At 54.7% G+C, this 16,904-nt stretch overlaps 1 protein-coding gene across 1 annotated transcript in view; it reads left to right on the top strand.

Annotated features, from left to right (window-relative positions):
- Positions 1-16,676, top strand: part of SGIP1 (SH3GL interacting endocytic adaptor 1) — a 46,519-nt gene extending 29,843 nt beyond the window's left edge. Inside the window, 11 exon segments of the mRNA XM_039555968.1 lie at positions 1,158-1,279; positions 2,021-2,147; positions 4,507-4,566; positions 5,343-5,402; positions 10,368-10,479; positions 11,080-11,235; positions 12,087-12,219; positions 12,514-12,716; positions 13,520-13,584; positions 14,093-14,257; positions 14,687-16,676. Coding sequence (XP_039411902.1) covers positions 1,158-1,279; positions 2,021-2,147; positions 4,507-4,566; positions 5,343-5,402; positions 10,368-10,479; positions 11,080-11,235; positions 12,087-12,219; positions 12,514-12,716; positions 13,520-13,584; positions 14,093-14,257; positions 14,687-14,709 — 1,226 coding nt within the window. The 3' untranslated portion in view covers positions 14,710-16,676.
- Positions 16,677-16,904: the final 228 nt, after the last annotated feature.

Here is a 16,904-nt window from a genome sequence, read left to right as displayed (position 1 = left end):
TGCTGGTTTCCACATGCTGTCAGTTTCTGGTGCTAGGAAATACCCATTCCCTGGACAGAAGCCACCATCTGGCAGGGCTCTGGCTACCTGGTGGCCACAGAACCTTCCCTGTGCCACTCACTTAGTCCTGCAAGGATATTTTCCCACAATGTTTCCTATTTTGTCAGGCTTTTATTAGGATAAGGAAGGGGAAAATTCAGGCTTTGGTTGCCAAATTAGGCTTTTTAATAAAAGTAGCCTGAATGTTGGATTTGTGCAAAGGAAGGACTGGAATTTACTCCCTTTAAGCCAGGCCCTCTCTTGTCTGAGCCTGCTCTCCTTCACCTCCTGTCGTTTCTATAAATCCAGCTTTGCTCCTTCCTTAATCTGGGTCTCATCCAAACGATTTAGGAAATTATTCTCTTGGAAGTGGGAAAATTATTAAGTCATCATCTCATCAGTGTGAGCCAACCCTGGGGCTGCTGAGCTCCATGGAAGTTCATGGCAAACACTGGGTCAGTTGTCCTGGGAATGGGGACTGAATTCCCTCCCACTCCTGCTGCCCTTCACGTCCTGGTGCCACCCCTGCCCGCTCTGTCCAGCTCCAGTCAGTGCTGGACTCCTCCTGGAAGGAATTCCTGTGTGTGGAGTGAAGCAGGCTCCTGGATCTCTGGTGAAGCACCTGTTGGAATTTCCATTGGATCCCAAAAATCCCCCTTTGCAGCAGGGCCAGGGCCCATGTGAGCCCTGGGATCAGCACCCCTTCCTCTGGGAGCCTCTTCCAGAGGGTTGGGATTTGTGTGGGAGATTTGCTCCCAGCACATCCCAGAACCTTCCTCTTCCACCCTTTCCCTTCTGTGCTGGGACAAAGCTTTATCCCTGTGCTGAGGATCCCTAATTCCCGGTTGTGCTGCCCCTGGAGCAGTGGTTCATCCATCACCATCTTCCCGCTGCCCCTGTTTTTTTGGGAGAGCTGTACGACTCCTCTGATAACAACTTTGCTGAGGGAACCGGGCACTGAGCAGCCCCTGCCAGGACCCCGTGGGCATCAGCAATCCTGCAATGTTCCGTGCAAAGCTGCTGGCCTGTGCTGTGGTCACGGGGAGCTCGTGGGGCTCTGGGGTGGGCACCCGTGGGGGCACAGCTCGTGGGGCGCTCACAGCTCCCGTTTGTTGCAGGTTCCTCGTCCCCGGCTCGCCCCGGAACGCCGCTGGCCACATGTGGCACCCCCCCGCCGCCGCCGCCCCGGCCCCCGTCCCGGCCCAAGCTGCCCCCTGGCAAACCCCCCGTCAGCGACGTGGTACGTGGGGGGCACCGGGGCCACGGCAGGGATGTGCCAGGGGTGGTGGTGGGTGGCATTCCCAGTCTGGAACGAGACAGTGGAGCGGAGCGGTCACCGGGATGGGCTGGGGATTGTTTTCTAGGATTTGTCCGCTGGGGTGAATTCCCTGTGGGAAGGGCTGTGCCCACCTCTGCTCTGCCAGTCTGGTGATGCCAACCGTGGGCAAACCGCGGTCCGCAGTCGTGGCAGAGGCAGGGAATGGGCTGAGATGGGAATGGGCCCCAGGGAAGGGTCTGGGGGCGGGGCAGAGCGCATCGGGCTGTCCCGGGAACGGTGGACCCAGCTGGGCCGTGGTGTCCTGTCCTGCCGCCCCCGGCTGCTTCAGGTAAGGTGTGAGGGTTTTAGGATTGATCCCAAAGGATCCCTGAGGGCCTGGGGAGCTGGCATCTGGTGGGCACTGCTCCCTTCCCAGTGCCGAGCCCATCCCATCCATCCCACAGCCCCTGGGGGCTCCCATCCTCAGCGTGGATGGGTGGGAATCTCAAACGCTCACCCCCACACGATGGTGGGGATAATCTGTTTTCCCAGCTCCGAGCTCAAATGCCATTGGCACTAAAAGAACTCATTCCAGTTTTTCCTCCGGGACACCAGCGGAGCAATCAGGAGGCTCTGAGGGTCCAGGCAAAACTTTATTGGTTTGATGCAAATGTTTCTGTGCAGATTTGCTTTAACTCTGTGTTGTTTTATGTTTCTCTCCAGTCCAGGCCTTTTAGCCCTCCCATCCACTCCTCCAGCCCTCCTCCGATAGCACCTCTAGCCCGTGCTGAAAGTACTTCTTCCATATCTTCCACCAATTCCCTGAGTGCAGCCACCACTCCCACCGTCGGTAAACACACACAGCACTGCTGTTCTTTCACCTTTCCTACGTCCTCCAGTAATTCCCGAGGCCTTTTCACTCGTTAGATCGTTCTTTGGGGTTGGATTCGTTAGCTTTCATCAGGGTTTTAAATGCTAGCAGGGATTTGAGGGGGGTGATGGATCAGGAGGGTGATGCTGGGAGGGAAGTTTTTCCAAATGTTGTGGGAAATGGATGTTTGGTGAAAGTCAAGGGAATTGTAATGTGAAATGTGGTTCTGGGCTGTAAATTGGGGCAAAATAAGCTTTTCTTGCAGGGGATGCTTGTGCCTGGAGGGGAGTGGGGCTGGAAGCCAGACCTTGGGATCCAGGAATATTAAGTCTCTTGGAATGCCTTAAATTCACACTTCCCCTTAAAGCGGTAACAGGAAAAGGGGTCTTGGAAAAGCCTCTTCCCAGCCACTTGGCACGTCCTAGAGCAGAACCAAACGCTGCAGTTTCCTTTCGGAGGAGGGTCCTGAAAAAAATGGGGTTTGCCAAAACCCCGGGGCTGAGACAAGGAGTGGGAATCGAGTCTGGCTGGCAGCTCCCAGCTCCAGGCGCTGGGTCCCCCCACACCTCCCTCCTCCATCCCCTCCTGTCCCCTCCTGTCCCCTCCTGTCCCCCCATCCCTGCTGCCAGCGCTCCCCCCCCTCCATCCCCGCCACCCCCTGGCTGCCAGCCCCTCGCTTCCTGCAGCTCCATCTTCTCCCAGGAACACCCTCCTCCTTTGTCTTCTCTTCCCAACCCTCTGGAAAACCCAGCCTGGCGGGAGTTCCCGTGCGCTCGGCCACCGTGCTGGCTGCAGCGTTTGCCGCTGCTGTCACCGTGGGGAGCGGTGGCATTGCCACCAACCCCGCCTGTGGCAGCTGGAAGGTGCTGGTGACGGCGCTGTCCCCGCGGTGCCGGTGGCACCGAGCCCTCCCCGTGGGTTTGCTGGAGTCTCCGACTGCGTCTCCATCCTGTCGTTGCTTCACTCTCAGCTGTTGTGGGTGCTCGTACCTGTTCCGGCTCTTGTCACTGTCACAGCACCTCGCTGGGGAAAGCGTCACCTGGAGCGAGGGGCAGCCAGCCCTGAGCGTCCCCTGTGCCACAGGCCACCGCTGCTGGCACTGGCAGTGGCCTTGACTGGTGCCTGAGGGCACGGTAGCCACAGGGACGTGGTTTTGGTGGAGGGGACAGCCAGGCTGAGGACAGGGATGGTCCCAGGGGCTGCAGGAGGCTGGGAAGGGCAATGGGAGCGGACTGAGGGCTGCTCCCACCTCTCGAGGTGCCTCAGGCTCTCAGTTTAGATTTATTTTTTTCTCTCATACATTTTTTGGGAACAAGAGCTGCTGTTGGGTGTTTTAACCACCTCCCCACGCTGAGCAGGGGGGGTGAGGCTGCTGGGCTGGGGTCCCAGACTGGGGTCCCACCCCCTCCATGGGGGTTTCCTTGGAGGAGAGCCAAAATCAGGGCTCTGGGGTCACCCCTGATGGGGAGCTCCAAATGGGGCAGCCAGGAGGAGCATCCCGTATTTTGCATCTCCAGCTCCATGCGGAGATTGTGCTGAGTGGGAAGGGATCCACCAGGATCACTGATCCAATTCCTGCCCTACACAGACACCCTAACAATCCCACCCTGGGCATCCCTGGCAGTGTTGTCCCAACGCTCCTGGGGCTCTGGCAGCCTCAGGGCCGTGCCCATTCCCTGGGGAGCCTGGGCAGTGCCCAGCACCCTCTGGATGAGGAACCTTTTCAGCTGGCGTCCAACCTAAACCTTGGGAAAAGCTGGATGGGGGACAGGCAGGGACAGACAGGGTTTGGGATCTGCATTGGGAAAGCATCTCCTTGTCCCCACCAAGGCAAGGGCGGGTGCTGGTGCTGGGCGAGCATCCAGGAAAACCCACAGCAGAGGAGGGAGCACTTCTAATTCCCAAACGAGGAGAAGCTGGGGTGGGAGGTGTGCAGGGATGGGCAGGTCTGGGATCAGGGAGCACTGCAGGTCACGGGGGTCTGGGACACCCCAATGCAGCTGGGGCTGGAGTCCATCTCCACCGCATTCCCCGTTCCCTGTGGCAAAGTCCGATGGAGTTTGTCCAAGAGCACGTGAAGGGTTGTTCCATCTCCGTGTCCTCCATGCTGTTCTGGTGTGCTTTCCTCGTTGGCTGCGTGTCAGTCTGGACAATTCCTGGCAGAGCAAGGAGCTGGTTTATTCCCGTGTCGGTGCCCCTTCCGTCATCTCTCTGTCTCTCCGTTGATACAAGTGCGCTGCTTGGTTTCACTTGGGATCCGTGTTTTCATTCTTTTTGTGTTCTTCTTTTCTTTTTTCTTTCTTTCTTTCCTTTGCGTTTCTTCTGCTTGTGTTATCAGAGGATGATGCTTTTATTGCCAAACTGCCCGCGTTTGAAAGGCGCAGTGAAACGCCGGCAGGTACTGTACTAGCAGGGAGTTTTCCAAGAAATCCGCCTTCGGAGCGGCACCCACCGCTCGCAGCACCTTGCATGACAGTTTCTCAGTGACTCAAAGGACTCGGAGGTGGAAGGTTGGCACCTCCCAAATTCCAAAAGGTTCATTTAGCAGCTCAAAAAGCTGTTTCTCCCCACCCCACACACACACCCCATCCCGAGTTATTCCAGCGTGGTGGCTTTGGAGGCGGTGGGAGTGCAGGGAGCTGGTTGTGACGGGAAAGGGAAGATTCCAGCTAGGGTCTGCTGCTCTGTGTGCGTGTGTCTGGTTCTCTGCAAGTGTCGTGTCCTGAGATGCGAGAGCAAACAGCCACGTGTCACTGTCCCTGAGTGTCCCTGCGGGGTGGCATTCCCGCCGGGAATGCTGGCGGAGGCGGCGCCGGCGCTGAGGGGCGCAGGGCGCGCTGGCCCCGCTCCGCGCAGGCAGAACACGCTGACGGATGCATGAGCCGACAAAGCCTCTTCTACTGTAGCCAAAAAAAAAAGCGAGAGCACCCCTCCAAACTGCTCACCCAGCGGGCAGAACGACTCTTCCATCTGGGCTTCCATAGCTTTGCTTTCCGCTTTGTCTCCCAAGCCAGCGCCCGGGTGTCACGCCCCTGTCCCTGCACGTGTGACCGCCCTGCAGCGCCCGCCCCCTCCCCGTAGCGACATTAATGACCTGCTCTGTGACTCACACTGTGTCCTTCTCTCTCCCTCTCCTTGACCTTTCCCATCCCGCTTCAACTCCTGGCCATACAGAGAATGAACAGCCTTCCCTCGTTTGGTTTGACAGAGGAAAGTTTTATTTGACTTTCGAAGGTAAGTTGTGCAAAGCACGCCCGGTAACCACTCGCTCTCCCCCGCTCTCGCTCTCTCGCTCCCGGGGTTCCCTTCCGAGGCTCCATCCAATCCAGCTTTCCAGGCTCCATCCAATCGAGCTTCCCGTGCGGAATGCTATGGCTACTTAGATGACATCGCCGGTCCGACCGGAATCGTTTTGATTTGATTTGTGCATTTTGTCCCGCTGATCTCTTGTTCCTCGTTGATTCCCTTTTCAAAAAACAAAACAAAACAACAACAAAAAAAAACCCACCAAAAAATTCCGCCCCAAACCAAAAACCCAAAACCCCAAACGAACATTCCGAATGTTCCCAGACGGAGGTGAAAACCAGGGAGCGGAGCCGCTTGCGCTGCCGAGGAACTTGACTCTGTCAACCAGGGCTTCTCTCCACTCTCCCCGCGAGCTGCTCGTTCCCCGGAGCAGGCTGGTTAATTCAAACCCAAAGGGTGTCGGCTTCGCTGCCTCCTCCCCACCTCCCATCCCAGTTTTCGGCAGGAAGGGCTCCGGGAATGCGCTGGCACTGCCAGCACCTCCCCTGCGCTGCTGCCAGGTTGTGCTGCTGGGGTGCTTGGTTGGAGGTGCTGGAGGTTTTTGGGTCCCTGGTGGATGAGGAGCGTTGGGGAGGATGCGGGGAGGGGAAACCCTCGGTTTGGGGCCGATGGCACCTTCTCCGAGCAGTGTCACATCCCAGAGGGGACAAAGGGTGAGTGGCCAGTCCCCCGAGGCTTTGGGGGAAGTTTCATCCCGCGGGCACTGAGCCAACATTATCCTTTCAACAAGAACGAAAAGCAGGAGGTTCGCTTGCAGCAGGGCGAGGAGCTTCAAATCCCCAGGGAAGCATTTGGGAGCTGTTGTGGTGCTTGCAGGCAGAGCTGGGGGTGCTGCTGGCACGGGGCGTGCCGGAGAATGTTCCATGTGTGATCCCAAAGTGTGTCCCCTCCTGCAAAGGAGTGGCCTGGGGTGGCACTGCCTGGCACGGGTTGTTGGGATCATGGAGCAAACCCCTGCAGGTGACCGTGATGGCTGAGCAGCAGCAGGAGGCAGGGATCAGGCTGGTGGTGACCAGGGGCGTTGGGTCCTTCCTTTCCTCCTTTTTCCTTGGCTCCAAGGTCCCCACTCGGGCAATTCCCACTTTGATGTCCCCACTCCAGCGGCATCTCCCAGTTTAGACCCAGGAGAGGCCGTGGAGGAGCTGCCTCCTCCTGGTGCTCGGGGCAGTTTTGCTGTTTCCAGCTAAAATCCCGGCTTGGGTTTCCTTTCTCAGGTGCTTGCTGGGAGCTCTGGGAAGAGCTGAGGGCAGCAGGGACTGCGTTATCCCTCAGCACGGATATTCCAGCAGCACATTCCCCCTGCTCCGTGCTTCCTCCTGCCCCTCGCTCAGTCCAGCACCAGCACTGCACATCCACCTTTGGGGGTCTTCTTGTGCCTTGGAATAGTACCCTTGTATTGGAATTCTTGGTTCTGGTGGTGTGAATGGTGTGGAGCATGGGGTGGGATTATCCTGGGAAAGCAGGAGTGTGGCACTGCCTCCGGGCTCATCCCACAGCCCACGAAGGAGCTGTCTCACTTCCACACGCTGGATTTCCTGATTTATCTCTAAATATTTAAGCCCAACTTGAAAATAAAAAAGATGAACTTCATCTGCAGGGAAGTGAGAGGAGATCTGCTGAGTTTGGCGTCTGGAACTCAGGGCATGGAATGCCAGAAGGGAAATCATGGTTTCTGTCTGGATTTGGGGTTTTTTTTTTGTGGCAAGATCCGTGTGCTTGATGAACATGGGGCAGTTTGCTCCTGTGTGAAAAGAGATGTGGCGATGCTCTCATGCAGAGTCATGTTCTGGGATCCCTGGCTACTCCAAAGCTGCATTTTCCACCTTTTTTAGGGAAATAAGGCAGATTAAGCTGGTCTGCTCCTTATGGCTGGATCCAAAACTCCATAAAGTGGATTTATTTTTGCCTCCGTGATTATCAGGTCGTTTGTGCAAATGAAATGTTCATAAAAATGACTTCAGAAGCAGGAGCTGAAAAGGCAAGTTTGGGGTGGAGTTGTGCCACAGCAACTGGATTGGTCTCTCAGGTTTCTGGAAAATAATTCTAATGCTTATAATAGTTTATACTTTTGTAGCGAAAACCTGAGTTTTCACTATTTATTTCTTCTCTGAAGCCATGAAGAGAAGAATTTATGGATTCATGAGGGAAGAGTGGAGGGAACCAAGAACCCCAATTCCACCCACATGATTTTTAGATAATTAGAAATGAGGATGTTTTGTTGTTACTGATGCTCGGATGGACTCAGATTCCCACAGCCCAGCTGAGCCTGCTCAGGGGATCCATGAGATCTCCCTGTGTATTCCTGATTTTTCATCCTGGAGAATCAAGGAATCTCATACAGATGCAGAGAAACAGGGGAAAAGGAGGAGATGGGAAACAAAGAGAACGGTGTGGTGGTGCGGGAGACCCCTGCCCCTCATTCCATACCCTGGTGCGGGGTCCAGGCTAAACCCAGCTGGAGTTTGCACATTTGGGAAGTGGGCTTTTCCTTTTCCAAGGAATGATGATTCCATTGCCAAGCCCTTCCTTGTGCCTTCCCTATGAGATGAGCCTGAGGCTCCTCTGCTTGGTGACACCTCCGGTTTCCCCCTCCACAGCCAGACTTTGTGGATGTTTTTGGAATCCCATCTGTATTTCCAGGTGGATGCAGTGGGAATATCCCGCTGCTGGGATATCAGCTGGGTGTGATGCTCTGAGGGGTTGTTGCTCTGGGTGGGGAGCAAGGATTTGCTCCCAGTGGTGTCTTTGGAAAGGATTGATAGAAAATGTGCTGTCCCATGTCCTGCACGTCCCCTCAGTCATGGGGCTTTGGGGTTTGGCGTCCCGTGGCTTTAGGGAGCTGCCCGTGCCCTCATCTGGAACTGTGTCTATCCTTCAGTGGGATGTCCATCAGGGAATCCCTGAGGGATATCCTGGGCTGTGGCCTCGGGAGCAAGAGGCTCTGGGTTCGTTAGGGTAATTAATTAATAATTAATGGATGCGTGTGTGGCAATGGGTCTGGCGTGTGTGGGGGAGATGTTGCAGCTGCCCATCCCGGAACAGCCGGATACGCTCCCTGAGCATCCTCATCCCGGGCTGCAGCTGGGATCCCCGATTCCCCTGAGCTTCTTCGGATGCGTGACCGAGAGGGACACGTGTGGCTGCATCCATTTTTTACACTTTTAGGCTGCATTAGACCTTGGAAGGGAAAATCCTTCATCTGTGCCTCTAGGAAAGAGCACTTAGGATTTATCCATTAACGCACGGGTGCCTTGGGAAGGTGTGAGGAATCCTCCTTGTTGGTGAAAACCATAATTTCTCCCATTAATACACCCAAACTCAAAGTGTAATTGAAGTGACAGAAGTGCTTCCCCCCAGGAGATGTTGCAAATCCCAATTTCCTGCCCCCAAACCCTGTTATTCACTGGGGCAGCAATGGGAAGCAGCAGAGAAAGAAGGGAAGGGATCATTTTTGAGGATAGCCCAAGCAGAAGAGCTCACCAGCAACGTGGCACATTTTGCTCGGCGTTGCATCCTCCTCATCCGCTGCCTGTGGAGGTGCTGCCCATCCCGGGGCTGGCGTTGGAATTCCTATGGCTCTGGCTGGAGCTGGCAGGGGCTCACATGCTCCGAGCAAACCCCGGGCTGGATCCATCCCCCCTTCCACCCACCCGGTGATGACAGTGACGGAGTGAGGGGGTCCTTGGATAAGGTGCCCCTCTGGAGTCCTCTGCTGTTCCTTTTTAGCTGGTTTGGGGCAAAATAATCCTCGTGCTTCACCTGGTGTACAGAATGTGGGATGAAAAAAAGTTCCAAAGGGGCATTGCAGGAAATAGAGGAGGCTGAAGGGCACTGCCAGGGCAGGGAGTGACCTCTCCAGGAGCTTTGGGGTGGTACAACACCTTGTACATCTGGGCTGATCTTTGGATGCTTTCCGTTGGGAAGAGGTGAGGGCTTGGCTATGCCAACCCCTTGGTGGTGGGCACAGAGCTTGTGGTCCCACAGAGGGTTTCCAGCATGCCAGGGGCACCTGCAGTGATGATTTCATCCTCAAATGTCTTTTGGAAGCAACAATTCCTGGCCAGCCAAGGGAAACCCGTGTGTGACCCTGCAGGGCTGAATTATTTCAGAGCCTGGTGAGTGTCCATGGATGCACAGCACCACCGAAGCAAACTTTTCCCCTTTTTCAAATCATGGAATCCGAGAATGGTTTGGCTTGGTTGGAACCTTAAATCTTGGCTCATTCCAGCCCTGCCATGGGCAGGGACAGCTTCCACCATCCCAGGTGGCTCCTGTCCAGGCTGGCCTTGGACACTGCCAGGGATCCAGGGGCAGCCACGGCTGCTCTGGGCACCCTGTGCCAGGGCCTCTGTTCTTCCAGGTTTCTGATGATTTGCAGATTTCCCGTCGGGCACTGAGGGTTTTGTGGAACGAGCAGGGTGTGAAGGATGCTCCTGGCACAGCGGGCAGGAGAGGAGAGCAGAGCGTGCCGGGGACTGCAGGACCCCCCTGAGCTTGGGGGAACATCAGGGGGACACTGCCAACACCCCGATCCCCAGGGGCAGCCTGAGCTCCCCGGGGGTGACACAATGAACCCCCCCAGCCCCTTTTTGCGGGGCCCAAAAAGCGACTGCAAAAACTGTCATGCAAAGCTGCCGTGTGGCAGCCCCCGCGCCGGGGGCCCCGCATGCTGCTCCCGCCTGGCCATCTCCATCCTTTTCTTTGCTTGCTTTTGGCAGCGGGGGGAAAAAATCATTTTCCAAACGTTTTGAAAGCCTCATCCAAAGCCTGGGGGATTTTTTTGGTGATGATTTGCCCATCGAGTCAGGCTGGGGGGCACAGCGAGCTGCCAGTCCCGGGGAGCGGGGCCGTGGTGCCCGGGGGTGCCAAGGCGTGCTGTTTGCTCTGTTGCAGGCTCGTCGCGGGGGCCCAGCCCCCTCACCATGGGGGCACAGGACACCCTGCCCGTGGCCGCCGCCTTCACCGAAACCGTCAACGCGTACTTCAAAGGGGCCGACCCCAACAAGTAGGTGCCGACCCCCAGGGTCGGGGTGTCCCTGGGGGGTTTTGGGGTTGGGACAGGCAGGGGGTGCTGGAGAGGCTTTGTGAGGGATGGGGAGGGGGACAGGAGGTGATGTGGGCTCGGCATGTGCGTGTTGGGGTGTCCAGGGGTGGGACACGGCTGGGGTGCCCTGTTTGAAAGGGAGGTGAGGACTTGGTGTGAGGAATCTCAGAGAGCAGCACGGGAAGGGTGGGAGGGGGCTGCACCTTCCCTCCCCATGCCCTGACCAAAATGGGATGGCATTCCAACAGAAACTTGGAGGGTTTTCCCTGTTTTAAAACCCTCTAATAGATAAAACCCGAAAGGGCAGACCAAAGACAAATTCATTTCACTGAAATACTGAATGACAGCAAAAATAAGAAGCTTTAAACAGGGCACTGATATTCAAGAATATCCCTGTCAGCCCTTCTGCTGTTTCTGCTCTCTCTGAGGCCACCAGAGGCTCAGATGTGTCGGGTGGGCAGTGGGGGCTGTCCCCACACCATCCACGGTGCAGCCCCTCCCTCCTTGCTGCATTTTGAGCCCCGTCTCCTCCCCCCTGGGTCTCTGTGCTGGGTGCTGCAGGTGCATCGTGAAGATCACGGGGGAGATGGTGCTCTCCTTCCCGGCGGGCATCACCCGACACTTTGCCAACAACCCCTCTCCAGCCGTGCTCACCTTCCGTGTGCTCAACTACAACAGGCTGGAGCACGTCCTGCCAAACCCCCAGCTCCTCTGCTGGTAAGCCCTTCCCTCACCAGCATTCCACGGGAAGGCGGGATTCCAGGAAAACAGGGTGTTTGCAGTTTGGCCTGAAGTATCTTCCTCGGTTTTGGGAGGGAAACTCTTAAGACCTTAAATACTTTAAAAAATCCCAGAATGGTTTGGGTTGATAGATCATCAGGATCATCCAGTTCCAATCCTGTCTGCTGTGGGCAAAGATACATTTCACTAGATCATGTTGTTCCAAGCCCCGTCCAGCCTGGCCTTGGGCACTGCCAGGGATCCAGGGGCAGCCCCAGCTGCTCTGGGCACCCTGTGCCAGGGCCTGCCCACCCTCCCAGGGAACAATTCCTTCCCAATATCCCATCCAGCCCTGCCCTCTGGCACTGGGAAGCCATTCCCTGTGTCCTGTCCCTCCATGCCTTGTCCCCAGTCCCTCTGCAGCTTTCCTGGAGCCCCTTCAGGCCCTGCCAGGGGCTCTGAGCTCTCCCTGGAGCCTTCTCCTCTCCAGGTGAGCACCCCCAGCTCTGCCAGCCTGGCTCCAGAGCAGAGGGGCTCCAGCCCTGTGGCCTCCTCTGGGCTCCACATCCTGTTGGCCCCAGGGCTGGGGCAGCTCTGCAGGTGGGGTCTCACCTGAGTGGGGCAGAGGGGTAGAATCCCCCCCTTTCCTGCTGCCCACACTGCGGGATCAGCCCAGGGCATGGGGGTTTCTGACTCGCAGCACACAGGGATCAGGACGAGCCAGAGCTGTGTGGGAGGGAGCCAATATTCCTCGGGATGTGGGATGGAGTGTGGTCCCTGTGCTGTGTAGAACAGCTCTCTGCTGCCCAGGTGGGTTTGTCCAAAGGGTTCATTCTCCCTCTGTGCAGTGACAACGTGCAGAGTGACTCCAGCTCCAAGGAGTTCTGGGTCAACATGCCAAACCTGATGACTCACCTAAAGAAGGTATCGGAACAGAAACCTCAAGCCACCTATTACAATGTGGATATGCTCAAATACCAGGTAGGGGTTTTTTTGTGAGCTAAAACCGTGCAAAAAAAAAAAAACACAAACGCCAGAGGGAATTATAGCTGTAAAAAATGGTGTTTCCCTAGTGCAGAGTGGAGCTAATGTGAGGTGGGGGCTTGCTGTCCCACTGTCCCTTCTGTGTGGCACTGGGTTGTCTGGCTTTAAGCCCAGTACTAAATTCAGTGGGAATTCAAGGTATTGCCTCCAAATGCGATGTCCGCGTCTGTAAAATGGGATTTCTCCCTTCAGCCCTATGGAAACTAAATGTTTTTTCTGTCATTTTGGAAGGTATCTGCCCAGGGTATTCAGTCTACTCCATTAAACCTTGCAGTGAGCTGGCGGTGTGACCCTGCAAGCACTGACCTGCGCATCGACTACAAATACAATACAGAGGCAATGACCACACCGGTAGCTCTAAACAACGTCCAGTTCCTCGTCCCCGTCGACGGAGGAGTAACCAAACTCCAAGCTGTGCTTCCTCCTGCTGTCTGGTAGGCATTGCTCATCCTGTCCCTGCCTGGAATTCCCATCCTGCTGCAGGAGGGTCTGTGGGTGGGAGCTGGGGCCACGATGGGGACCCAAACCTGCCCTCCTCTTGTAGGAGGAAACATGAAACACCACTCTGATTCCCTTTGTCTTGCCACTCCCACAAGAAAATGGTCAGAGATGAAGGAATATGTGCAGGCAGCAGAGCATCAGCCCTTATTTGTGTTTTGGCTGCTTTATCCAGGGTTTAGAGGGATGCGCAGCCATTGCTGCCATAGGCCCTGGCACAGGGTGCCCCGAGCAGCTGTGGCTGCCTCATCCTTGGAAGTGTCCCAGGCCAGGTTGGACATTGGGGCTTGGAGCAACCTGGGATAGTGGAAGGTGTCCCTGCCATGGCAGGGGGTGGGATTAGACGATTTTAAAAGTCCCTTCCAACCAAAGCAGTCTGGGATTCTGGGATTCTGTGGAAGGATGTGTGGCTGTCACTGCCATAGCCACCGGCACATTCCCATGCCTGTTACCCATCACTCCTGCAATCCAAGAACAGCATTTTCCTGCTCAGCTTATACAATCATAGAATTCTTTTGGTTGGAAAAGCCTTCTAGGACTATCCAGTCCAGACACCAACCCAGCACTGCCAAACCCACCAGGTGAAACCCAAATCCAAGCTCCCAGAATTGCTGCTCCAGAGGGCAGCACCAGAGTAGTTCCCTCCCCACCTCTACCTCCACAGCCTTTAGCAAAATTCAAATGACTCCTTGGCAATTTCTCGATGCTTACAGAAATGCTCTTCTCCATGTGTTTGCAGGAATGCTGAACAGCAAAGGATATTGTGGAAGATCCCTGATATCTCCCAGAAGTCAGAAAATGGAGGTAATCCTACAAATATGCACGTTATTAACTCGGAATCCTTCAGTCAGACCCTGACCCGCTGATGGTGCCAGCACACGAGCCCAGGCACTCCAGGAGTCCTGCTGGGGCTTGCTGGGGACAAAGCTATTTAAAGTTTGGAGCTTAAAAAGCAGGGCTGTGTGCCACCAGCGCTGCCTTGCCAACCACCTTGGCACCACGAGGGGCGTTCACACACCCGGTTGGGATGTGGTGGTTTGCCAAGGCCTGTGCTCCCCTGTATTAGAAGGCTGAGGCCCCACTCCCATCCCTGTTGGGAGGATTGCTGGCTCCCACAAGAGGTTTTCCATGTGGAAAGCTGTTCCTGTCTCTGGGGTGTGTGAAAAGCCGGATCCTGCTGGGAGGATGAGGGGATTTCACCCCGGGGTCTCTGCCTGCAGCACTTTGGGCATCCCATTGTCCGTGCCGGTGCTGGGACGCTCCGAGTGCCCCTCCGTGCTCATCAGGGTCTCCTTTGGGGTTCCAATTGCAGGTGTGGGGTCACTGCTGGCGCGGTTCCAGCTGTCGGAGGGCCCGAGCAGCCCAGCCCCCCTGGCCGTGCAGTTCACCAGCGAGGGCAGCACCTTGTCCAGCTGCGACATCGAGCTGGTGGGCGCCGGGTACCGCTTCTCCCTCATCAAGAAGAGGTTTGCGGCAGGTGGGTGCCTCACCAGCGGCTCCTTTGGGATGGCGGTGTCCCTGCAGGTGCCCTCTGGCTGTGCCGGGATGCTGGGAATGCTGGTGCTGTGTATTTGGTTGCTGCTCAAGCCCAGAGCTCCCCGGGTGGGGACAGAGGGACAGCAGCTCCCCTGCATGAAATAAATCCTGCTGCCACTCACCAGAGCCTTGGATTTCATGGCTCATCCCTGCTCCTGCATGAAAGACAAGGGCTGGGATCTCCAGGGCATCTCCAGGAGGAGCTTTTGCCCCATTGCTGCAGAGAGTAATGAGGATTTTTCCTTGTGTTCATTGCTGCAGAGAAAGATGGGGATTTTCCCATGGGCCGCAGGGCTGGTGGAGGTGGGCAAGAACTCCTGGGAATCAGGGCTGCTCCCTCCCCCCAGCTGATCTCTGATCCCGTTTCTAGGTAAATATTTGGCGGATAACTGATGGAAGCTTATGCAAGTCAATGGAAAATGCTATGGAAAATACCCAAGGACTGCTGTGCGTGGAACGGGTTTTAATTACAGTTTAAGGAAAATGAACTAAATCCTGCACTCGGGACATTTCTGTTGGAAGTGTCGACAACTTTCAGCATTTTTTTCCTTGGAAAACACCGTCTTGACCAGTCCTCCAGTATTTACTTCTAGATGTAACATTGTTAATGGTTTTAAAATGTAATTATTGTATTTGTAAATTGTACTCATTCCAGTAAGGCTGTATTTTGGCAGTTAGACACTTGAGTTTTAGCATTTTACCATTCATGAAATGGATGTAATTTAAACTGTGGTATATAAATCTAATAGTAGTACTGTTGAATGGCACAATGCTTACAGAGGTAGATTACATTTTGTCAATATATACAATTTAAATACAATACTGGTAGCTGTTATGAAGGGGGTGCCTCATCAAAAGAGAGTTCAGTAGAACCCACAGGCTGATTTAATTTTCCTTCAGTCCTTAGTACGTCTCACAGTGATCAATAAAAAGCTCAACCTCCAGGTTTAGCTGGTTTAACTCCAGAAAAATATCATTGGAAAGGTGGAGGTTCCTAGGACAGTCTCCCAGGAAGAAAATCTCACTTTTACAAGGAGTATTTACTCCAACTTTCCAGCCCTGTGTTCTCTCACAGCTGCAGATTCCCTGTTGGAATCCCAGCAGCTCTTCCCTGCCCCGTGTCCGTGTATTTTGCAGGGATACAGATAAGGAAAGAAGCAGCAAAGAGGCTGGGTGGTAGCTCTGAGCTCACAGCACTGGCATAAAATGTCACTGCTGGCTTTAAGGATGTGTTTTCCGAGCCGCCTCCGGATGTTCGGTTGCATTTTTATGTTGCTTTGCTCGCTTTTTTCTGCCTTTCCCCCCCATTTTTGAAAGCTCTACGGGTTTAGAAAATGCTTTAAGGAATTGCAGCTGCACCTGCTTCTCTATTTCAGCACTGAGGCAGGAAAATGCATACGGAAAAACACTGGGAAACAATTCCCCAGGGAACAGGAGCAGCATGGGGGCTGTTGAGAGCAGTCAGGGCAGGAGCCAGCTCGCCAGCATTGGGAGCAGCTGTCCTGTGGAGATGGGAAAACACATGGAAGTGCTAAACTGGAGGATGGGGGACAAAATATTATCCCTCTGTGTTTTCCCTGGGAGCTGGTGTCCCACTGTGTGCTGCTCGTTCCCATGGATTCTGGTCTCATCCTACTCCTGGCAACACGGTGAGAGCGTTGGTGGCATTAATGGTGCTGCATCTGCCGAGATGAGCTCGGTGACTGGGAGAACTTGGCAGTATTGGGAGAAAAAAATGAAGGAATCTCTGTGAAATTAAACACAGATGCCCAGAGGAGCACAGGAGCATCCACTGACCGGGGTGCTGGGACTTTGGGAATGTGTAAGATGACAAAAAGTGCTGATTTTACAGTCACAAGTGTTGCCAGGATTGGGGTGGTGCATTTACGTTGGAAAACAGCCTGGGAATGTTGGGAATTGCTTGCTCACAGCGCAGTTTGATGTAGGAGAACAGAGACCTGTGCCCATCTGAAAAGAAAAGAAGGAAATGTGGGGATATTTCAGGTGTGAGGTGACTGCCAGGCTGAGATAGGGGCGTGAGTTGTGTGTGTGTTCACAAAGGCAGCAGCCGGAAAGGAAAAGCACAATTCACTCCTGCAGCTTCCCACATCTTGGCAGATTTTGGGAGTGCGCTCCTCAGTGTTCCACTCCATTAATGATTTCCCCCCTGAACTAGAAATTTGTATAAAGTGTGTAACTCGCCCCTTTCTGACACAGAAATGTAGGGCAAACCCTAAGAATCAGGTTTATGGTGTGTACAATTGTTCCAAAGCCATCCTTCCAAAAGAGATCTAGGGCATAGGCCTGAAAAGAATGGTTTTATAATGTAAATATTGCCAGAACATAGAGATTTTACTTTATATTTCATTTGAAAGACAAGGTGTTTACATTAGCATTGGGTTTTTGAATGCTTTTTAAACAGAAAAACCCATAACCCAAAGCTCCCAAGCTCATCCCATTCCAGCTGTCGAACAAAACAGAGGTCGCTTTCTTGGGATGCAGCCCTCAGGGCCTGGGGAGAGAGATGGGAACAGTCTGGGACATTTTGTCCCATTTCTGGGACAAACCGGCTGGCAGGCCCATGGGGG

The sequence above is a fragment of the Corvus cornix genome, chromosome 8 (genome assembly GCF_000738735.6).
Source record: "Corvus cornix cornix isolate S_Up_H32 chromosome 8, ASM73873v5, whole genome shotgun sequence".
Classification (NCBI taxonomy): Eukaryota; Metazoa; Chordata; class Aves; order Passeriformes; family Corvidae; genus Corvus; species Corvus cornix.
This window is presented reverse-complemented; position numbering and strand designations above follow the sequence as displayed.